General features: G+C 57.5%; 1 protein-coding gene across 4 annotated transcripts in view; it reads right to left on the bottom strand.

Moving 5' to 3' along the window:
* The window catches only part of UBE3C (ubiquitin protein ligase E3C), a 70,628-nt gene extending 49,870 nt beyond the window's left edge, over positions 1-20,758 (bottom strand). The window contains exons 1-6 of one of the 4 annotated variants that reach the window (XM_045837751.1): positions 20,514-20,758; positions 9,609-9,662; positions 8,277-8,351; positions 7,442-7,588; positions 4,078-4,193; positions 1,670-1,827 (exon numbers count right to left, since the gene is read on the bottom strand). In XM_045837751.1, the coding sequence (XP_045693707.1) occupies positions 1,670-1,827; positions 4,078-4,193; positions 7,442-7,588; positions 8,277-8,351; positions 9,609-9,662; positions 20,514-20,654 (691 nt within the window). In that variant the 5' untranslated portion in view covers positions 20,655-20,758. Of the gene's footprint in view, positions 1-1,669; positions 1,828-4,077; positions 4,194-7,441; positions 7,589-8,276; positions 8,352-9,608; positions 9,663-20,242 lie in introns of all 4 variants that reach the window. The other 3 variants (XM_045837749.1, XM_045837748.1, XM_045837750.1) reach the window with 3 other exon arrangements.
* Positions 20,759-23,644: the final 2,886 nt, after the last annotated feature.

Genomic DNA, 23,644 nt, shown 5'->3' with positions numbered 1-23,644 from the left:
CGGAGGCCGTCGGGAGCCCTCGCCAAAACCAGCTCACACACGGCGGCCGCCCAGAGCGGGCCAGGAGCAGCAGCAGCTCCGGAAGCACTTCCAACTCCGAGGCATGTTTCAAACTGATGCGTATTCCAGTTACCTTTCTACTTCCAGAAAACGAGGAAAGTAAAAATTCTAATCGAACAGTTAGCCTTAAATCAATACACTCGGTACATCAATTAACACACTAGGCCAGTTCTGTGATCACTAATTTGTTTTTAAAAGACCGAATCCCACAAATTTCAATTTATCTTTAATTGAGTCCCTAGTCTTTCATCAGGCTGAGCAGCGCTTCTTTCACCGAAGCCGAACGAGCCCTGAGGGTTCGCTTGGCTAGACGCCCCCAGACCAGCCCGTCCCTCTGAGAAAACAAAGGCACCCCCACTCCTGCTTCTCCCGGAAGCACCTGCGGTTCCCTCTGTGCCCGACGACCCTGGTTTCTAGCGTGACTGACACCCCGCAAGCCCCGAGGGCTCTGACTTCCTCCCTGCGAGAACACTGGGGGTCAGCGTCCTGAGCGTTTTATCTTAATTCATCATGAACGCTTTAGAGTCGCGTGGTTTGCCCCGTCCTTCTCCAAACAGAGCCACTGGCGTGTCCTTGCAGGTGTCTCAGACCCAGGCGACCGCGGCTGCGCAGCGCGGCCCCTCGCGAGGAGGCCCCTGCGCAGAAGCTCCGACGCTGGGCGAGGAAGGGAAGTCCAGTGGACGGAGTGCTGGGCGGCCGAGAAGTCTGTGTGGCTGGCTCCGTACGACGGCTCTAGTTGCGCTTGGTTGTCTCTGACTTCAAACAATTCTGTTAGGCTGACAGCTGTCCTGTCAGCGTGCGTTAAAAAAAACCTTATCAAAATTGGAATTTTGTGTAGTTATTTTAATACTGAAGGTGGAAGAAAATACTAAACTTTTCCAGCATATCATGCTTTATCATTGCAAGAAAGGTAAAAATGCAACTCAAACACTAGAAGAGACGTTCGTGGTGTGTGGAGAAGGTGCTGTGACTGACTGAGCGTGTCGGAGGTGGTCTGCGGAGTTTCGTGCTGGAGGCTCCTCACTGGACGGCGCTCCTCCACGGTCAGCAAGGCCAGGCGAGGTTGACAGCAATCAAGTCGGGACGTTCACTGAGAACTACCAGCGCTCTACCACGCAGGAGACAGCCAGCATTCTCAGAGTATCCCAATCAATCAAGTCACTGGTGAACACGAGAGACGTGTCTTTATTTGCGGGAAGAACCACAGGGACCTTCCGGCCAGCCCGGTGTGTCCCCGTCCTCCGCGAACACAGGCGGGGACGACTCCACGCTGCCTTCCCCGGGACAGGTCCTGGCGGGGCGCCTCCGGGCCACTGCCCTGCAGACACAGAGCGCGCCCGGCGCGCCCGGGACAACTGCTGGCAGCAGGCGCCCTCGCTTCATTTACAAGCCAGAGAAGCACGTGAGTGAAGAGCCTGAACACGTTTCACAGGTCAGGCTGGGTGGGAGTGAGGACAGATGTCAGATGTGTGACCCCAGCAGGTGCTCCCCCAGCTGTGCACCGTGCGTCTGTGCCGAGTCACACGTGATGCTCAGAGAGAGTGTGAAGCCACGCCTGCACGAGGGCCACGCTCACCCCACAGGCCGGCCCCGGCCCGCCCCCACTCACCATTCTGAACCATGTAGTGCAAAATCTGTTCGATGACCGACACCACAGAGCTGGCGTCTTGCAGAACGGGCAAGTACGTGTTCTCGGACGAAAACACCTCGAGCATCCTCATGGGAAGTGCAACATTCAAACTGTCGTCGTTACAGCTCTGCAGCAACCTGCGGAGACGAGAAGACGTGTCGCACACTTACTGGATGGCACACACCACCCCAAGTTCCCTCGAGTCACCAGCACCCACTACGGCGAGTGTCCGAGCCACTTCGTCCTCGTACTGCGAGATCCCTGAACACGGGCCCGACCCAGACAGACGAGCGCACAGCAGACTTCTGTGCGCACACCACGAGGGGACGCACAAGACCGCCGAGGCAGCAGGGCGGGGAAGCGTGAGGACCGCAGTGCGGCTGCAAGCAGCTGAGGCCCGGGGACCGCGCCTGGCCCAGCTCAGACGCGGCCTCTCCTCTCCAAAGGGCCCCTGCTCCCCCCTTCAAGACGCCTTCAGGACATCCCATCCCTGCCCTGTCCCTCTGCTGACAGCTGACACAGCTTCCTGGCCCACGTCCCCGTCATTTTCACTGAAGAGAACTACGTGAAAACTGTAGGCGGAAGGGGAGGGCTAGCCGTCACGATTACGTCTTAAAGACAGACCACCCCTTTTCTTAAAACCAACTTTCCACACACAGAGGTCCCACACAACCACGCACGCACACCGACGCAGGCGCGACGGCGCGTCCCGACAGACGGCACAGCAACAGCCCGGCCCCTCGAGTCAACCCTCCCTCCAGCCCCCACCCCTCCCTCTAGCCCTCTGCCACGGAAGACTAGTCCCGCCTCCTGCTACTTCACGTGGAAGGAACCCCGCGGTGAGCGCGCTCACGGGCAGGCCCTCTCCGAGATGCACCCCACGTCCAACCGAGGTCTTCCTTCTGGTGAGTGCCACCGCCCGGCCCACCACCGTGGTCCCCATGCGCCGGCCATGGGGCCACATGCTGCATGAACGAGCAGCAGTGGCCACAAAGGACAAGCCTCGTGGGGCCGTGTGTCATTGCTCTTGGGTCGCGATGTCTGCAACGCCCTTCCGGACGCTTCAGAAAACACGGCCCCCGTGCGCAAAGGCAGCGGAAGAGCGGACGGGGCCGGATGTGAACCTGACTCCAGGTGGAGAACGTAAAGGTGTTCCTCCAGCTTTTGTGGTGCCAGAGGTTTCCCAACACAAAAAGGTGGGAGGAAGGAGAAATTACATAATGAACATCACCTATGAAAACCACCTACGAAGTGATTATCTTTCCAAAGCACATCAGGTGCCCGGGAGCGACAGCCTGGGCCCGGGTGAGGAGGCGCCGCGCCCTCACGGGGCCGTGGGGGGGAAGGCACCCGAGAGCGGAGGTGGCCCCGGACGAAGACACCCCTGTCTGGACGTGTATGGAGCAGTCTGCTGGCACCTGCTCCAGGGCGGCGAGTTCCTGCCTCTGTCAGCTCGCGGCTCACACAGACTCACCACTCACGCTCGGCAGCACACCGAAGAGCAGGTCTTTGCCGATCTGACGAAAAGCAGGTGTGACTGGGACTCATCCACACCAGGCGGCTGCTGCTGTGCTGGCCGCTGCCACTCTGTAACCCGGCAGTCGACGGGGAGAGAGGCCCGTGTCCGGGACCAGCAGCCAGGTGTGGCAGGGTTCAGACATGCCGGTGGCGCAGGGGCTGAGAGTCAGTGTGCAGCGTATACAGCGTGTTTCTCAGCCACGTTTTCCCCGACACACAGAGGTTGGGGGAAAACTCTCGGGATTCGAGACCCTCTGGGTTCTCTCCCTCCATCGGGGCCTCTGCTTCCCAGACCAGCCCCATGGGCCGGGAGAGGCGGTTAACGAGGCCGAGCCCGACGGCAGTCCCGAGGGAACTCCACTGCACGCCGCCTCCAGGAAGGCGGCTGGAAGGGCCACGAAGGCTCGGATTCACCTGAAAACTGTGCTGCAGCTCAGACAGGGCAACGGTTCAAAGCGACAGCGGGGCCATCAGCCGCTCGCTTGTGCAGGCGCCGAGAGCTCACGTCACTCGGACGGACGAGCCACCCCCCAGACTGACCCCGGGGAGGCCCTGGAAGCGGCTGACTTCGAGTCCCCGGCGGGCGCAGCGGAGCCCGGCCGCAGGCCCACGTGATGCGGCCCAAGGAAGCCTCTCACGCGGCCCAGTGGTCGCGCCGGCACACCCCACCTGATGGCGCCCGCGTCTCCACTCTCACTCCCACGGGCCAGGCTCACCAGGAGGGGAAACGGTGACGCACAGAATGCCCCGCAGCAGCACAGACAGACGACACCCCGCTGTCTCGGACACGAGCCGACGGCGCTCTGTGCGCCCAGACGTTCGGAGTGGCCGCCGTGCTCACGCACGCTGCCGCCTGCGAGGGGACTCACCTGCAACAGAGGCTCAGCAGCCTCTTGATCTGGAACAAGCACGTGAGTCTGTCCGATCCGTCCAGCTGCTGGACAAACAGAGCGCTGTGCTTAATGAGGTTCTGACACACCCAGATCTGAAACAGCAAAACACGCACGTTACAGCCCTCGGCCCCCACGGCCAGCAGCTCACCACATCCGGTGACGCCTCCCACGCCCCCGCGGGGTGGACAGGCAGGCGGCCAGAGCCGGTCGGGCCTGGCGAGAGGCGCGTCTTCCAGGGCGGGTTTACGTGTGGCACCCCCCCCCCGTTGCCAGGTGTCCTCCTTACGGCAGCTCTCGGCCTCGGGCCCAGCGACGGGGTCTACCGCCAAACCCCGGCCCTCAGAAGTCGGGCAGGCCCGGGGCAAAGCCGTCCCTCTGCCACGCCGGCGGCCCACAGCCGGCTCTGGGAGGAACGCGACGCCAGCCTCACGCCACACAGGGCGCCGGGCTCCCCCTCCCGCGCCTCTAGTGCCCTTCCTGGGGGGCCTCCACCGCCCCGACCCCTGGAAATCCTGGCAGGAGAGGCGCTCCTGGCCCCACTGCCCCCAGCAGAAGGCCAGGCGTCAACACGTGAGGTGCCACTGTGCACCCAGCCAGCGGGGGGACCCTCCCGCAGCCTTCACCGGCACACTCTCACCAGGGCGCACACTTTGCACATCTCCCGGTTCTGTCAGTGCCCGGCACAGCTGGGGAAGGGCCAGCTGTGGGGCCAGCGGCCAGAAGCGCCGTTCCCGGCACAGGGTCGCTGGTGGGCGAGCTCCGTGAACACCGGCCAGAGTCCCACGGAACCTGCACCCAGGAGGCCTGTGTACGAGGATGCAGCTGCAACACGTGATTTTCAAAGCCCGGCCCCTCACCGGGAACCTCCTCCACTCCACTCTGACTGTGCAAGAAGTCCCCGCTCTGTTCATGAAACTCGTCCAGGACCGGGCAGCGTGAGGACGGCCTCCTGAGCGCAGCGTGTCACGGACGTGCCACACCACCTTCCCCTCGCCACCTCTCAGGGGCTTCTCTCCGAGATCACACCTGCGTGACATCGCACGTGTCCCAGCCCACCCACTGTAGCGAAAGCGTCTGCCTCCGGGTCGGAGCGTGCCCTGAGCTGGGTGGAGTGACTGTGCCCCCCCCACCCACGACACCAGCCTGCACACGCGCACGTTCAGCCCGAGGGCTCCCAGCCACCTGCCCCAAGCCCCAGGGGCCAGAGGGACGCGGAGACGCCCTGCCTGCCCCGTGCTGCGCTCCACAGCGTGTGCTGTCCACCGACACACGGAAAACACAGGACACACCGCACCTTGACACTGTGACCGTCTGCAGGGCGACGCCAGGGACTCCAGAGTGAGGTCACGAGCTCACTAACCGGGTGCAGGCTTCGGGCTGTCCCAACACAAAGGGAACCCAGAGCAGGCCGACACCCCGTGCGCCCTTCCTGGACCGGCCGCAGACACCCTGGTCCCGGCCCGACAGACGCACCCGCACAGGCCAGAGGAGCCGCGTCACCACAGGGCACCTCTGGCTCAACTCTCTGCCACGGACTACACTCGGGTGGGCAGCTTTAAAGCTCCCCCTCTCCCTCCCCCTCTCCTGGGAGGTCGACGGAGGGCGTGGGCCAACAGGACGAGGGAGCCAGCCAAGGGAGCACCGAGACAGGACAGGGGAAGGAGCGCCTGGCAGGGACGCAGGGCCAGAGGCCTTCGCAGGAGGAAGGCCTGGGGAGCAACCGGCCGACCGTGCGGAATGCCGGGGCGGCGGCCCAACCCTGGGAACCACCGGGGAGACAGAGCCAGGCGGCCTGGCCTCTTCGGTCATGGCAGACCGCACTGAGAAGCGTTCGACAGTACTGGTGGAGGGAGACTTCAGCGCGAGAGTCCTCGCAAACCACGCAGAAGCGAGGCCATTGTCAACCCCGGAACAGTTTGTAAAAGGGACTGCGCACAGGAGGAACCTGACCGCGGCACGCTGTCCCAGCAGAGGGCACGTGCAACACCACTGAGGCAGACTCGGGAGGCGCGAGAGGGGCTGGGGCAGCACAGGCTCAGCCCGCACAGGGCGCCCGGGAAAGACTTCCAGGAGCGGCATCACCCCCCCATGCCGGTCACTCCCCCCGGGTGGAGCGTGGGGACCCGAAGACTGGGCAGGAGGCGGCTCACGTGTGCTGACTGAGCTGGCACTTCCGTCTGCTCACTGAACACTTGGGCCCACCTCTGTCCTGTCAGCCAGGCTCGCCGGCACCAGTTCCATCCAGTGAGAGACCCCGGACGGCAGGACCTGCCTCGGACCCGCTGCAGGCTCTGCCGTCGGGCTGTGCCCAGGGGAGGCCGAGGGCAGTGCCCGCGGGGCCCTGCTGGGGCCCAGACAGGGCGGCCGCCCTGCTCCGCAGAGAGAGGCCCCGGGAGACACCGCCCCTCTCACGCCGCTGAGGTCGGAGCACAGCAAACTGGGAGGGACTGCCCGGCAAGGAAGCAGGTGGAAGCAGGAGGAGCCCACCCTCGGGGAGGCCCGGGCAGCCTCTCCGGACGGGCCCCGTGTGCAGACGCTCTCCCTGCAGCCCAGCCTTGCTCACTTAGGAAGCGGCGCCGGGACCTGGGAACGAACCCCAACGGCGACCTGGTACTCCTTCGTCCTCGGCACCCACTACTCGCCTGCACTTCCGTGTGTGCCCCCCGCTGACGGCACTGGACGCCTGTGACATTCAAGTAATCCAAGTACATTCTGGGCGTTTTAAGAAAGAGACCCTGCCCTGGCTGGTGTGGCCCAGCTGGCTGGGCACTGTCTGGTGAACCAGAAGTTTGGGGTTGCATTCCAGTCAGGGCACCTGCCTGGAATGTGGGTTCAGTCCCTGGTTGGGGCACATATGAGAGGCAACCGATCGACGTTTCTCTTGCTCTCTCTTCCTCCTTTCCCTCCCTCTAAAATCAATGAGCATGTCCTCAGGTGAGGATTTGAAAAAAAAAAAAAAAAAAGAAAGGAGGAGACCCTATAATTCGGGGACTTATACTGAAGCATGTGCAGGTCTCCAAGGCACAGGTGAGGAAGGTTCGGCGTGAAACCAGCTGTCCGTGGCGGTCTTGGGCCCACAGCGGATCGCTCCGCTGTACTCTGCTGTGTCTTGTATTTGAAATTTCCCACAATAAAAAATGAACAAACCTACTGGAAATTTGCACCAATTTTTATGAAGGTCCCACCCACTGGCACAGAGATGTCCCACTGCCACTGGCTGAGGAGATCACGAAGATGGGTTACCCAGCGTAACCGCGGGGTTCTGCGGGGGTTACCCAGCGTGTTTTAGAAGCGGAAGATCGTGTAAATGCGGATAAGTGAAAGTGCAGTTAACACTCACCAGACGTTTGGAGTCTTCGCTCTGCTTGTAAAAAAACAGAAGCTGCCTCACCAGAAGGGTCAGACTGGGGCCGCTGGCGATGGAGAAAGTGCCGCTGGACTGCGACGAGTCGGCGCAGCGGTCAAATGCGCTCCTTTGGAGGGAGTACTGCAGACACAGCAACCACGGGTCAGCGCAGGGGCGGTGCCTGCCTCGGGCTGAGCGCCTCGGGACACTGTCATGGGGGTGGCGCACGCTGACCGCAGGGACACCTCGACCTCAGGTGCCACGGGCCGCAGGTCAAATACAAGCCAAGCCCCGGAAGGCACAGCAGCCCCCCAACCCCCACTGGGATTGGCTGCCAACACTGCCCCCTGCTCAGCTCTCCAGCTGCAGTTTGGCCTGCCTGTATCTCACTACTTAAAAACAACATCACACCTACCTGCAAGTCTTTCTGTAAATCTAAACTAACAAAATCAGTTATTGGGGGAAATACTATTATCAACATAAACTTTCATTAAATGGATATACAAAAAAACACATAAAATAACCTTGACTGGCATGGCTCAGTGGATTGAGCATTGGCCTGGGAACCAAAGGGCTGCTGGTTCGATTCCTAGTCAGGGCACGTGGCTGGGTGGTGGGCCAGGTCCCTGGTTGGTGGCATGTGAGAAGCAACCACACTTTGATGTTTCCCTCCCTCTCTTTCTCCCTCCCCTCCCCTGTCTCTAAAAATAAATAAAATCTTTATAAAAAAACAAAAAAAATTGAATTCCACTTCTAAGAATCCCAGGTCATTACTTAAAATCGGCTCTCACGTGTCTTTCTAACTCTTTCTCAGTTCATACAGACTTACTTGCTGTTTTCTGTCTCGATAGCCTCGAATAAATGACTGGATAATTATTGCATTTTTCAATCTTCGCCTTTCTTCCTGAATAGAGAGAGAACAATCGGTGAGAACCAGTGAAATGACATGCAGTTAGCACAGACTTAAAGAAATGATAAAAAGAAGTCACAGCTGTGTAATCCACACACCAGGAAACCCCCCTTTCGAGCGCACCACCGACAGTCTCTCACACACACCGCCACTGCCTGAGTTCGAAACCCTCACCTCGCCCGCTCCCCATCAGCAGTCACCTCGCCCCACCCCCCGCCCCACCCTGGCAGCCCCTGGAATGCGCTGCCCACAGGCAGCGGCCTACTCTGCCCACTGCAGAGAGCGGAGTCGCAGAGCAGGTGGCTGACAGCTGGTTTCCACCGGGCGCGGCGTTTCAAAGGCTCGCCCTCGTGGCGCCACCTGTCAGTGCTTCAGCCCTTCTCCCGGCCCATCCATACCCGTTGCACGGGCACCCCGCGCTGGGCCGCCCCCTGGGGGTCAGCTGATGGGCATGTGCACTGTTCCTACTCCAGCCCCCGCAGCCGTGCGTGACCAGGTGTTTGCACGGACGAGCGGCCGTCATTCCTCGTGGGTGAGCACAGGGGTGAGAGCAGCACCCGGGGGACCACCAGACTGTTTTCCAAGATGGCTACACCATGTTGCAGTCCCACCAGCATGGGGAGACTTTTTAAAAAGTTTTTAAATAGTAAAAGAATACAGACAACACAAACATCTATTTTAAGAGTCATTCTTGTTTCAAAGCAGGAAATTTCATTTTTTATTGACCTGAGACTGTCCTTAGTGACCAAGCAAAAGTCCGGGTTCTTCACCATCATTAACACCCTGCAGGCACCACATCTGAGAGCCTACCGTGTGCTGAGAGGCACACTTCCACGCCCCTGTAAATAACCTTCCACGGGTTCCTCGTTTTGAAGATGCAGAGGCCGAGATTTCCATAAAGATTAAACAGAGCCGGCAAATGAAGAGGTCAGAGGCCACACTCTGCTGTGACAGTAAGACAGGCCCTCCGTCCGACAGGTGACACAGCCCTGCGTCTCTGGGAGCGCCCCCTGCTCCGGAGACCACCCATTCCGCCCCCTCTCTGCACTGGTTTCAGACTGCACGGCTTGCTGCAGGAGACAACAAACCCAGAGACGCTCCCGAAGCCCAATATGCCCGTGTTCATGCACACGCACAGCGTGCACCGCACTCGCACCCGCACCCACAGGAAACAGCGAGACCCAGGCTGACTGCGGGGGGGGGGACGACGACACAGCCCTCGTGTGCACACTGTCCCCACACTGTGTTTACCTCTCTCTTTCTTCTTTCTTCCTGAGTTCGATGCAGAAGAGAAGCCTTTTCCTCCTAAACACAAAGAGACACAGACGTTATGGAATGCTCGGACCCCAACAAGATCCCACGGATCATCCGGTCAGTCTGTCCGACTTCACGAGAACTCTGAGGCACGAGAGGCCCCGGCCTGATGGAAGTCAATACTTCCGCAGTTATTTTTGAGAGTAAAACCGGATTTCTTGTGTACGAAGCGACTCCAAGCGCCACGGGAGAGGGAGGGAGGCCAGAGCGCGGCCGACGCCCTGCCGGTGAGGACAGGGCAGCCCCGGGGCACCAGGCGCCCTGAGCAGCCGGTCCTCCTCGTGCATCAGCTCTAAGGGCTGCCCGGGGCGTCTACAGCCATCCGACAGAAACTTCCGTGAAGAGTCCATTTCTCTATTGCTGCCAAATTTTAAAATGTATTCACCAAAATTTTTTTCAGGATTAGTAAGACTAAATTTTGAGAAAAGTTATGCGGTATGTAGAAGGAACTAAATAAAAGATGGGAATTGGATTCTGAAAGTGAACTGCTAATAAAAACACGACCTATGCGTTTGGTCCAACCCCCCTGTGTGCCAGAAGGCCCGCGGGGCCCGACTTCCCCAACGCGCCCTCTCACTCGGTGATGTTCGCACCCTGGTCTCTGCGGGGGGCGGCGGAAGGGCCTCAACCCACTCACCACACTCACACACGCCTCTCTCCTAACTTTGTGAACGCAGTGCGCAAAACATTTTCGCGTTCTTCACGACTCTCTCCCATGATCAAGGCGTGGGTCCGGCGGCTCCAGGCGAGAGGTTTAGCCCACGGAGACCTGATGACCCTCCTGCAGTCACAGCCAAGGGGACGCCCTCCGCTTCCCGCATGGGGGAGAGGGGCACCCGTGTCACAGAACCGCAGGATGAAGCCACCGTCTTCAACGGGGGTGATGAAGCACTGACACCGGATTGGGCGCTGACCCCTCCTCACCAGTCCTGCACTTGTGCAGTTTACGGCCTGCCTGTGGGTCCAGAAGGTCAAGTTCTGGTGCAGGGGCACACCGGATCGAACCCCCTCATGGAACCTCTGCGGCGATCCGAACCATGTCTGCTTCTCCTATGACGTGACGTGTGCCTGCATCACTGAGTGTCGTGCAGCCACTCGCGGACTTTGAAAGATCTCCGCCAGCCCAAGAGTTGGAACACGCTCTCACGGCTGGTTCACTCGGCTGCCGGGCCGGCTGACCCACAGCGAAGGCCTGCGTGAGCCCCAGGCTGCCCTCCCCAGCCGGGCCCTGAGCCACACCGGGACCTCGCCCGCCACGCCCTGGGCCCTCAGCTCCCTCCGCAGCCCTCACACGTCCCACGCTCGGCGCCGGCAGTCGCCACCACCGCGTGGGCGTGCTTTCCGGCTGTGGAGACGCCCTTCCTGCCGTCCCCGACAGTGCAGCAGGGTCTGGGTGGGTGTGCCTTGTCAGTGCCGCCTGAAGCCTGGGCGACGGCTTCTCACCGGGGCTCTGTCCACAGTGGACTCCCTTCGCTCGCTCAGACAGCCCTTCTAACCCGGATTTCAAAACCTGCTCCGTGCCGGCTACCGTTCCCTGCACAACTCGTCACGAGTCCAGGACTGCAAGCCCGTCCCAGTGGGCCGTCGCCGTGGTCCTCGTTGGACACGCAGACAAGTGACGGTGACCGTGACTGCCCTTTGTGCCTGAATGTACAAGGCAGCCTTCAAAAACGACACCGTGCTTCTTTACCCCGACCCACACCAGCCAGCAGTCCAGTGGGAAGAAACCAAGGCAGAAGCGCGACCCTAGTTCAGAATCACCAACACCCACACGCGGCTCCCATGAGCGAGCACGGTCAACTCTGGACAGTGGCCGACAGAGAGACGGACAGACCCAGAGCGGCACTCGGGAGGGCCTGCGCACAGGGATACACCCCAGGGAGACAGGCCAGGCCCACAGAGGGCCCACGCTGTGCGTGCACGGCGGGCCGGCGGCCCTGGGAGCTGACACAAGCCCGAGCGCATGCCCCGCCAGAAAGCTCCCCGGGCCAGCCTCGCCACGAACAGGCAGCTCGGGGACGTGCCAGACCTGACATCCAGGGTACGTCCCCCCCCGACACCGAAGCACACGCTCCTAGGCACTGGAGAGGTTCCTCCACACATCGCCCAGGTCATCACACACAGGACTTTGGGACACACACTGACCTCGACCAACGAAGGGATCAGGGGTCTCCGGGGAGACGGCTACAGAGCAATACACAGTGCTGAATGGCTGAGTGGGCTAGACAACTAACGTTGCTTCCCTAGACGTCACATCGAAACAGACTCCCGGTCAACCTAACGTTTATTTACACACACAGCACTAACAAACACGTGGAGACAGCACGAGAATAAACTAAATCTCGACTTCCGGTCAAGATGGAGGCGTAGGTGAACAGGCCTCGCTTCCATGCACAACTACAGCAAAAAACATAGCTACCCTATGAACCAAGTATCCCCCAGAACTGTCAGAAAACCGAGCTGTGTGGAAGTCCGACAACCAAGGATTTAGGGAAGCCGCACTCATCCAGAAGCCATCTCTCCCCTCCAGAGGCGCGGAGCGGTGCAGAGAGGCGTGGATGGGCGGTCCCACATCCCTGTGTGGCAGATAAAGACGGGAAGGGACACCTCGGAGGGGAGGGATCCTGGCCCCGGGTCAGACCACACAGCCCAGGGTCCTAGCACCCAGAAGGTAAGTCTCCGTAAGTTCTGGCTGCAAAGACCAGTGTGGGTTGGGGCAGCAGAAAAAACCGTGTCCTCTTAAAGGTCCCACAGTGACTCGAAACTCACACAGACCCACCGGCTCTGGGACCAGCACCAGAGCAGGAGCTGGAAGGGCACCAGGGGCACACGGGGAGAAAGTGCAGTGGGGAGACAGCTTCCCCTGGGCAGAACTCCGAGGGCCAGGCAGCAGCATTGTCCCCTGCGAGCCCTCCCGCCACACAGAGCCACAGGGCGGTGACACGGATTGCCTCACCCTGGCAATCACCTAAGGCTCCGCCCCACACACCTTCACAGGTGCACGGAGACAGGGAGTCAAAGCAGCCCCACCGAACAGGCAGAAACACACACACGGAGGCTGCCAGAACGAGGAGACATGGAGACATGGAGACATGGCCCCAGTGAAAGAACAGATCCAAACCCCAGAGACAACTAAACGAAAGGGAGACGACCAACCTATCCGTCTCAGAGTGCAAAGCACTGGCCATCAGGATGCTCCAGGGTCTCACTGAGGACGGCCACAGGATAGGAAACACCCAGGCACAAACGAGGGTCACATTAAGCGAAATAAAGACAAAGCCACAGGGAACCAGCAGTGGAGGGGATGAATCAAGTCAGCGATTCAGAACACAAGGAAGGAAAACGCATTCAGTCAGAACAGCAGGAAGAAAAAAATAATTTAAAAAACAAGGATACTCTGAGGACCCTCTGGGACATCTCCAAACATCTGAACCATACCAACATCCGAATCACAGGGGCGCCAGAAGGAGAAGACGAAGAGCAAGAAATTCAAAACTTATCTGAAAAAATAATGAAAGAAAATGTCCTTATTTTGGTGAAGGAAACAGAACTACAAGTCCAGGAAGCACTGAAGAGTCCCAAAGAGATTGGACCCAAAAAGGAACACACCAAGACACGTCATAATTAAAATGCCAAGGACTAAAGATAAAGAGAGGGTCTTAAAAGCAGCGAGACAAAAGTCACCTGCAAAAGAATGTCCATATAAGACTGTCTGTCAGCTGGTTTCTCACAAGAGACCATACAGGCCAGAAGGGGCTGGAGAGAAGTATCCCAAGTCGTGAAAGTCAAGGACCTACATCCAAGGTTGCTCTATCCAGCAAAGCTTTCATTTAGAATGGAAGGGCAGATAAAGTGCTTCCCAGACAAGGTCAAGTTAAAGGAGTTCATCTTCACCACACCCTTATGATATGAAATGTTAAAGGGATTCATCTAAGAAAAAGATCAAAACTATGAACAGTAAAGTGGCACTACACATCAATAATTCTATGCAAATAAGAAACTTAGCAAACAAGCAGAACAGGAACAGAATCCCAGAAATGGAGATCACATGGAGGGTTATCAGTGCGGAGGGAGAAAAATGGGGAAGAGGCACAGGAATTAAGAAGTATAAATAGGGCCTGGCTAGTGTGGCTCAGTGAATTGAGTGCCGGACTGTGAACCAAAATGTCACTGGTTCGATTCCCAGTCAGGGCACATGCCTGGGTTATGGGCCAGGTCCCCAGTAGGGGGTGCACTGATGTTTCTCTCTCTGTTTCTCCTTCTGTCTAAAAAATAAAAATCTTTCTTAAAAAAGTATAAATGGTAGGCAGAAAATAGACGGGGAGGTTAAGAGCAGTACAGGAAATGGAGAAGCTGAAGAACTCACATGCACGACCCATGGACAGGAACTAAGGGGAAGGGGGAATGCTGGTAGGAGGGCGGTACTGGGTAGGAGGCAGCAAAGGGGGAAACTGGGACAACTGTAATAGCATGATCAATAAAATGTATTCAAAAATAAATATCGAGGAAGACGACATTCTAAGAAGGATAACACACGTTAGATCTATGTTATTTTTTTGCCATCAGGTTATTTTGACCCCTAATTAAGAATGCCAAAATTGGCTGCATAAAAATTAAAACTTTTTACATAAAAGAATATCATAACCAAAGTTTAAACAAGTAACAAAGTAGTAGTAAATATTTGTAACACTGCAAAACTGTATGTAAAAGCACTCAATAATACTTTTAAGAGACTCAACAACAGGCAAAGGCCTACAGTACATAGAGAAATAAACAAAAACATCTTTTAAACACAGAACTCCATCCTCACTGGCCTGGGGAAAAAGGCCTCGGCACCGAGCGCAGTGAAAGGGGCTTTGGAAGCCGCCTCCTCGCAACCCCGACGACTCGGGACGGGCTGGGAGGGCCGCTACCGGCCTGCGCCAACAGCCCCTCACAGGGCGATCCGGAAATCCCCGCTGGAACTCAGAGAGCACCCAGCTCTGACCTGGAGCTTCTAGACCGAACCTCCACGCATGCCAGGCACAGGCCAGGCACACACGCTGCAAGTTGTCTGCATCAGCAGAAACAGAAACCATCTCAACGGCCACCGACGACGTGGCGGCCGCACCAGCTGTGGGCCGTGCGGCTCAGCGCCAGCAGCTCCTCACGAGGACGCGGCAGGCGTGGGGGTGCGCACCTGGAGCTGCCTCCCGAGGGTCTCACCGGGGCCCGTTCGGTGCGCTCCACTGCGTGTCTGAACAAGAGGAACACACACACCTCGGTGCGTCTCGGGGGGGGGGGACCCCAGACTTACCTCCCGGAGGGCGGGCCCCTTACAGGACAGGCCTCCCCCGCTGAGCACATGACCTAGGGCCCCACCTGGACCAGTGGACCAGCTGGTGCTGTGCGAGGCTGCACCCGGCTGCAGTGAGTTTTCCGGGAGACCCTTTCCACGTGCTTGCCCAGTCCCTGAAGGTGCGTGAGGAGAGCGCTGAGCACACCTGCCCACACCGCACTGCGTTCCAGCAGCTGCTGACCAAAAAGGCCTGACCGCCAGGCCCCACGTTCCCTATTCACTGAGCTGACTTTTTTTTGTTTGTTTCCCAGGTGAAAAAAAGTCCTCCAACGGAAATGTTTTGCTGATGTGGAAGAGGAGAGAAACAGAAAAAGGCAGAAGCACCAAAAGGCATCAAAATGGACGGTTTGAAAACTGTTTTGAGCAGTGGAAAAAGTCTTAATAGGCGCACTGCATCCACGGAGGACTTCCAAGGTGACTGAAGTTTACACGTGTCAGAATAAATACACGCTTTATGAGAACACTTCATGTTTGGGCCCCCCTCACATATGCAGAAAAGCACCTGGGGACGGTGGCTGGAGGCACCAGGGCTGGGGCACAAGCATGGCGGGGAAAGGTGGGGGACCTGACTCTCCTCCCGCTTGGACGACTGTCTCTGCGCACAGAACACGTCCTCACCCCTTCAGAGTAAAGAACTCGCGGAGCCGCACGCACGCATGGGCTCTACACACAGCTCGGCGTGACCAGGAGCGAGCCCGTGACTCAGTGGCAGGGGAGGAGCACCGAGGGGCCGGCACAGGGCACACGAAGACCGACGTGCACGAACGAGCACGTGGGTCCAGTTCATCACACTTGTGCCTGGAAACACCTTCCCCTTCCCGTCCCACAGGCCCAGGGAGGCCAGGGGCTCCTGGCAGCAGTTGGAGGCCACCCCAACGAGCGGGCTCACCACATGTTCCTGGGTGACTAGACCGCCGCTCCCCCACCCTCCACCCCCGCGGCTGCGGCTCCAGCCCCGGCCGTCCACGGGTGAGCCGCAGTGAAGGGCGGCAGGCTCCTCCATCTGATCTCGGAGCTGCGGGCCCTCACCTTATCTCCTCTGAACGTTAGGTACGACCAGACTTCACAAATGCTTTTTAACAGATGTGGTTTTAAACGGGAAAAAATACTTTCTTCATGCAAATACTTAGTGATAACAAAATGAAGTTGTTAAAAAAGAAAGTAATGTGTAGTTTAATTTAATTACCCATTCAAATAAAAAAATTATGGTAAGAAATGAATATATGTCAAAGAAAATGCATATAACATGACAATTTCCCAAAAAAATCAAATGCTCAAATTGACTGCTAACCATTTTTTAAAAAGAACTTTGGCCTGTTTACCGATACCTTGATTTAAAAAAACAGTTATGAGGTTCCTACTGTTTCATCCATTTGGGTATTTTCATTGGCAATTTCCTCCACTTACCAAGGTAAGCAGAGTGATCAGGTCCGCGCGCGTGTGAGGTTAGTCGCCCCACCCTCCCGCACTGACAGGGCCCAACAGGCCCGCACGATCCCAAACACTCCAGGAACACACCTCCCTGTGCGCTGGGCCGGAGCGGGAAAGGGGAGGGTGTGCTCGTAAGGAAGCAAACGGCAACCAAGGATCGTGCACGGCACGGGAACAGTGGACACACGTCGTCGCGCACTCATCGAAACCCACAGAAAGCACAACGCAAAGAGGGGACCTCACGGGACCCGCACCGGTCCGTGCACCGTGGCAAGTGAACCCACTCCTGCCAGATGCCGGTAACAGGAGCAACGTCCGGCGGAGGAGAGGGAGGAAAAGGGAACTCTGCACCGTCTCTTAATTTTCTGTCAACCTAAAAAAAGCTCTAAAAAGCCTAAAAAAAAGGGCAACAGATAAACATTAAAGAAATATTAATTCTACCGCCACTTTCATTAATTCTGCCTCCACCAGGCCCCCAGGAGCCTGCAACCCTCCCTCCTCTGAACTTGCTCAAGTTTCTCCCATCCAAAAAACCCAAAAACCCTCCTAGACCCCAAGCACAACAATCCCCTTCGGGTCCCTTGCAGTGACTCCCTGATCTCGACCCGCGTGCTGCACGGACTTCCAGCCCCTACTGCCCTGCCACCCACCCCCTCTAAAGCCACCAGGCCCTCCTAGCGGTTAGTCTCTCCACACCGCACCCCTGCCGCCCTCCGCTTTGTGGGCACCCTGCCCTCACCCCCCAGCGCCCTTCCTAAGCACTCCCCCCACTTACTGAGTGTTGCAATGTCCCGCAAGTTCCCCCCGGTCAGAAACTGTGCTTCTCACCAGGCGGCTTCATGCCAAGCCTCTACCTACTGTGAGGTCCCGAACCCACACGTCTACCCCACGTCCACCCGAACCCGGACCCTGCACGCCTACAGGGCTCTGTCTGCAGCACAGGCTCCGGCTCCGCTCCTGCCCACACTGAACTCATTGGGTGAAAACCTCCTGGGCTCAATCAGATTCCCTCTTTTACGAATTAAAATTGAGCCCTGGCCAGTGGATTGAGCACCAGGCTGCAAACCAAAGGGTCACTGGTTCGATTCCCAGTGAGGACACATGCCTGGGTTGCGGACCAGGTCCCCAGTACGGGGCACGTGAGAGGCAACTACACAGTGATGTTTTTCCCCTCTCCTTCTCCCTCCCTTCCCCTCTGTCTTAAAAATTAAAATCGAGACCCAACTGTCTCTGCAGGACACCTGAACTAGGAGATCACACTCGGCCAGGACCAACTGCAGGTGAACAAAGAAAGTCAGCTTGCAGAGGGCCAAGACCGCAGCAGACAGGCCCCTGGGAGCGGGGAGCTGCCTAGGTGCAGATGCCTTGCTGTGCGCTGTGAGCTCCTGCCTCTCCTGCCCACACACTTCTGTTCTGCCACTAAGTTGGTTTCAGTGGATTCCTTCACTCTAATCAAATGACTCCCCGAGACACTCTCCTGGGCACTGCCAAAGAAGGAAAAAAAGACATGCCAATAAACGCCACCACGACGTGTCCGGATTTCAGAGACGCCTCGGAGTGGAAGCCGGTGTGACCCAGGGTCAGTGGCACCCAGTGAGCACTAGCTCTGTGCACCCTCCCACCCGCCGGGTGCCCTGCCTGTCCCTCACCTGCCCCAGGGCCACCCGTCCTCCGAGACCAAGCCTGAGGCAGGACCACCCTTTCCTAGATCACTCCCACAAGAAAGCAAGATGTCACAGTCACCCTCTATTGCAGTCTAACCTTTAACGGTTTAAGTCTCACGTTCCCAACAAGACTGTAATGAGGGCACGGATGTTTCCTTACAATGTTTCAGATCCTACACAGAGTCTTCAGAAATAAACACTAAAAATATGCGCTTACTTTGGAGAAAAAAGATTTATGCAAAAGGTAGCAACTATTCATTTTTCCACTAAGGTCACAAAAGGGAAGATTTCAAATAATTTAAGACATGGAGGAGAGATCATTACTGTGTCTTTTAAATAAGGGCCCTGGCTGGTGTGGCTCAGTGGACTGAGCGCTGGTGTGCAAACCGAAAGGTCGCCAGTTCGATTCCCAGCCAGAGTACATGCCTGGGTTGAGGGCAGTAGAGTGTGTATGAGAGGCAGCCGAATGATGTTTCTCTCCCTTTCTCCCTCCTTTCCCTCTCTAAAAAAAAAACTTACAAAAACAAAGTTAAGGGAAAGAACAGAGAATTCAGGACGGTAAGCGTGTGTGCAGGTGTTCAACGTCACAGTTGTTATCAGGCAGCAGAATTCAAACTACAAGGAAGCCCCCCCCCCCCCCCCGTAGCTGCCGGAAGTAAAAGCACTGACGCCACTAAGTGCTGGCGAGGAAGTGGAGGCACAGACACCCTCAGGCCCTGCAGGGAGCCCCGCAGGGAAGGCGGAGCTAGCACACCCTCGGGGTGAATCTGAGTATCTTGTGACCCAGCCTCTGAGTGTGTCCCTGGCAGAGGGACACACAAACACCCACGAGGAAGAGCGGGCCCACGGCGGTGCGTTCCCACAGGGCAGCGAACCCAGGTGGGTGGATTCCACCTCCCAGACGTACTCCGAGTGCGCCGGGACGCCAGATCCAAAAACAGGAGAAAGGGTCTGCTGCTCCCTTCACACGACGTTCCGCGGGGAAGACCGACCTGCATGCAGGGAGGGTGGGGATCTCTGGCTGGGAGAGTGGCCGGGAGGGGGCGGGAGGGGCGGAGCCCGGGAACCCGGACGAGTGCAGGGTCGCAGGGGTGTGTTCACAGGTAAGATCCTTCAGTGCAGTCCCCCCTCCCCCCGCGCCCGGCCGCGGCGCTGTGCTACAGCCACCTGCTCCGGAGACCGGCCGCTCTGCGGGTCCCGCGGAGAGACGGCCTCACCTGGGCGGAGCCTGCAGGTAGGCACTGACCTCCAGGAGGTACGAGATGCCAGCCCCTGCTCGCTCCAGAAGGGACAACCGTGCCGCCAGCCTTGCTCCAGAGTTCTGGGTGCCCTCCCGGTAAGACCCCTTCCTCGCCCCCTCCCCTCCTCTCCTCCGGCCCCCCAGCACGGGGGTGGGGGTAAAGCCTGTGTGACCCCGAGTGATGCAGGGTGTGCACCTCAGTGAAAAGCGGGAGAAAAGGACAACCGTTCGCACAGCGACAAAGACAGACGCGCAACCGCCCTTTGAGATGCTGATCAAAGAGCTCCTTCCTCGGAGGGAGATGTTCCCGGGCGCCAGCACCGGCTCGGCCGCCAGCGGGACGCCCGGAGCACACCTGTCAGGGGCGCGCCGGGTCGCCAGGCCCCTCGCGGGCGAGCGTCCCGGTTCCGGGGCAGAGACCCGCCGCCGGCCGGCTGTGTCTGTGCGGACTTACTACGACTCGTCCAGCCCTCTCCTGAACAAATCTAAGAATCGCAGGAGGGAAGAAACCCGTCAGCAGAGGCCGGGAAAGAATCATGTTCCCAGTTTCGGCCTCGAAGGCGCGGCCGCTCGGCGGTGCCGCCCGGATTTCGGGGGCTGCGGACGCGGGCGCACGCGTCCTGTTTACTTCCCGCAACAGGGACCCTCGGGGAGCGCCCTCCAGGAAGCGCTGCGCCGGCTCGGGCGTAACAAAGTAGCGCGGCCCGTTTCCAAGAAGAAACGCTGTGCCCCTCGCTACGTACACCGAGAGGGCTGCGCGCCTCCTGCCTCCCCCCAGGGTCCGGGGCGCCGCAACCCCCGCCCCGCGCACCTGCTCGGGCCCCGGGCGTGGACCCGGCGCCGCCGGCCCGGTCGCTCCCGCCTGTCTCCCGCTCCCGAGGCCCAGAGCCGCGCTTACCTTCCGGCTCGCGCCTCCGAGGGACACCTTGGGCCTCGTTTTGAAATCGCCTTCAAAGCTGAACATCTTTACAGCTTATCCCATCTGGGAGGAGCCCCGGACCCTGAGAGCAGCGGGCGGGCGGGCGGGCGGGCAGGGCCCGGGGGACGGTCCCGGCGGGGAGGACGAGGGTGAGCCGCGGAGCGACCCCGAGCCCGCCCGGGGGACTCTGCCCGCCCGGGCCTGCCCTCAGGTGGGGGCGCGGCAACAGTGGGGGGCGGCTCCTCCTCACCTCCCCCCTCATCCACGCCTCCCCACAGATCCCGCGGAGGCCGAGGGCGCCACAGCCAAGCGGACCCACACTAGCGCCGGGAACAGCTGCCGGGGAAAAAAGATGGCCGCTGGCCGCCGCCGCCGTGCGCGCGCCCGCCATCGACGGCGCGGCGCTCCTTCAGACGCCGGGCCGCCGTGCGCGCGCCCGCCATCGACGCTGCGGCGCTCCTCCGGGCTCCCCGCCAGCGTGCGCGTGCCTGCCACTGACCCCGCGGCGCTCCTCCCGGCGGCCCGCTGACGTGCGCGTGCCGACCAGGAACTCTGCGTTGGAGCGTGGGAACGTGCCGCGGTTACCAGAGGTCTGCGGCTGGGGGCGGGGCCGAGGCTAAGGGCGGGACGGAGGGCGGGGCTACCTGGTGGGCGGGGTCTCGGTCAGAGGCGCCCACGCTGCCAAGTGGGATTTGGTTGTGGGTTCCGCACCTTCCTGGGACTAGAAGCCAAACGATTCATCAGGGAAGAAAAGGATCAGATACTTAGTTCCGTGAGGGAGTGCGTACGTATCTCATCGCGAACTGGTTTGCATGTGTACTTCATGCCCATACGCATGCTGTGTATCACATGCACACACGCATCCGGAAATGTGTATCATGTACACACGCACGTAACCATACATGTCACGTGCACATGTGTAGATAAACAAGTATGTCGCAAACACGTGCGTTATAATATGTCATGGATGCGCATGTGTGCATAAAATACCATACACATCGATATCACATGAATGCACAAAGACATGTGTCATAGACAAAAACATGTCATATGCACGCGACTGAAACCAAAACTTTAAAAACTAATATTTATCACTACAGTGTGGGATGCAGGGGTGTGTTTTTCTTTTAATGCTACTTGCAAACTGCTAAGTACATTTCACAACCCACAAATGGGCCTCAATCTCAGAAAAGTTTTGCTACACGCACACATGTATACATATGTGAATTAAGTCACAATATAGAGTATATTTTTTTACGATAAATCAAGGTCAAAACAACTTTGAAAGCCACTGGATTAGTGTGCTGATTCCGGATTACTATATCTATCTACTCCAATATGTCAAGAAATCCTTAACTCACCAAAAATGCCCAGACTTCACCAATTTTGAAATCTTACAGATTGTGACAAATATCACACTTTTTTAAAACCCAGCAGATGCAGAAAGATGAACATATTGGTTATATCCAGCCATGGCTGGTGTGGCTCAGTGGATTGAGCACTGGCCTGTGAACCGAACAGTCACTGGTTCGATTCCCAGTCAGGGCACATGCCTGGGTTTGCAGCCCAGGCTCCCAGCTGGAGATGTGCAAGAGGCAACCACACACGGATGTTTCTCTCCCTCTCTTCCTCCCTTCCCCTCTCTCTAAAAATAATTACAATCTAAAATCTAAAAAATAAAATATTGGTAATGTCCATGATGTACTACTCTCGGTAACTGATTTGGCCCTGAGGTCTCTGACTTTGCCTCAGACCCCCCAGAGGGCCAGACCAGGAGTGGGGCGGGGGGAGCCGGACTGGCTGGGGCCCCAAGCCGGGCCCTCCAGCATCCGCTCTGCTGGCAATAAGGCGAGCTGTCTCCATCTGCTGGGTGCCACTCAAAGTCTCCCACTGGCAGGAGCATGGACAGGGAAGAGGGGTCTAGGCACTGGCCTCTGAAACTCCCCCACTGTGGTCCCTCCTCTGGCCTTCAGTCCCCTGTGCTAATTCGGTGCTTGTGCTGCAGGCACTTCCCTGGGTACTCACTCCACTGAGCAATTAATGGCCTGCCCTCAGGCTGTGGGGGAAGCTGGCTGAGCCAAAAAGTGTTTATTTGTCTCTAGCATGATTCCTCCTGAGAGATTTTTGGGGAGTTTAAAAAATATTTTTAACGGAACACTTCCAGCCTAGTCATTCAGGAAGAATAGTGTGATCTGTCCCCATGATGCATCACAGAGCTTCCACGGCCAGCTGTCGGTAACGTGTAGCCGAGCCACTCACTCTTCCCACTCCTTCGCTCCAAGGAGTTGTTTACATTGCATGCAATGTAAAATAAACAATACATTCTATTCTTAAGGCATTGTTTTCGGAAGCTTGTGAGACCTTCTCATTTTATCTGAAGATTCTAGCTGAAAGTCAGGAGTTGTTTCAGAATTTCCTCCGCAATGTGCAGGAGAGAAAAGAAGGAGCTACTTCCACCACGAAAACCATTTGTTCATTTTCTTCTCTCTTACACACTCTCTTGTCTGAGTTACCTCACAATTCAAATATTTGGTGATAATTGGAGAATGTACATACTATGAGGTCTGTCTGGAAAAAGTCCAGCCACTGGTGATACGACGAGAACAGTTTGTGTGACATCAGTGTAACCTGGCAGCCAAGGAGCGTGGACTGGAATGCGCACGCGTGAACAATGACGACTTCACTGCACTGGTCAGTGGGGCTGGTAGACACTGTTGAGTGAGTGTGTGCACTGTGTGGTCGTCACATTCAAAGTGACTGAGTGAGCAGAGCAACGATCTGCATCAGATTTTACGTTAAGCTTCAACGTTCCTCTGTGGAAACTATTAGGATGATTCAGAAGAACACAGCTGTGGCCAACTGGTGACTGGCAGCTTCATCACAACAGTACATCCACTCATGCATCACGTCTCCTGCAGAGTTTTTTGGTGAAATATCAAATCACCCAGGTGACTCAGCCCCACTACAGCCCAGATTTGGTGCTCAGCAACTTCTGGCTTTTCCCCAAACTAAAATCACCTTTGAAATGGAAGAAATTTCAGACCTTTGGTGAGATTCAGGAAAATACAATGGGGCAGCTGATGGTGATTGGGAGAACTGTGTGAGGCCCCAAGGTGCCTACTTTGAAGGGGGACCGAGATGTCATTGTCCTGTGTACGATGTTTCTTGTATCTTGTTCAATAAATGTCTATTTTTCATATTACATGATTGGATACTTTCTGGAAAGGCCAAATTTTATATGTATAATATATTACCCAAGGACTTTTTTTTTCATTGCTTTTTAAGGAAGGGAGAGCCCCAACAGGTGTGGCTCAATTGGTTGGACATTATCCCGCAAAGCAAAAGGTCGCCAGTTCAATTCCCGGTTAGGGCACAGGCCTG

Source organism: Phyllostomus hastatus, unplaced genomic scaffold, assembly GCF_019186645.2.
Source record: "Phyllostomus hastatus isolate PE091 unplaced genomic scaffold, TTU_PhHast_1.1 phas_contig_244, whole genome shotgun sequence".
Lineage (NCBI taxonomy): Eukaryota > Metazoa > Chordata > Mammalia > Chiroptera > Phyllostomidae > Phyllostomus > Phyllostomus hastatus.
The sequence above is the reverse complement of the archived record's forward strand: the minus strand, read 5'-3'. Positions and strand labels throughout refer to the sequence as shown.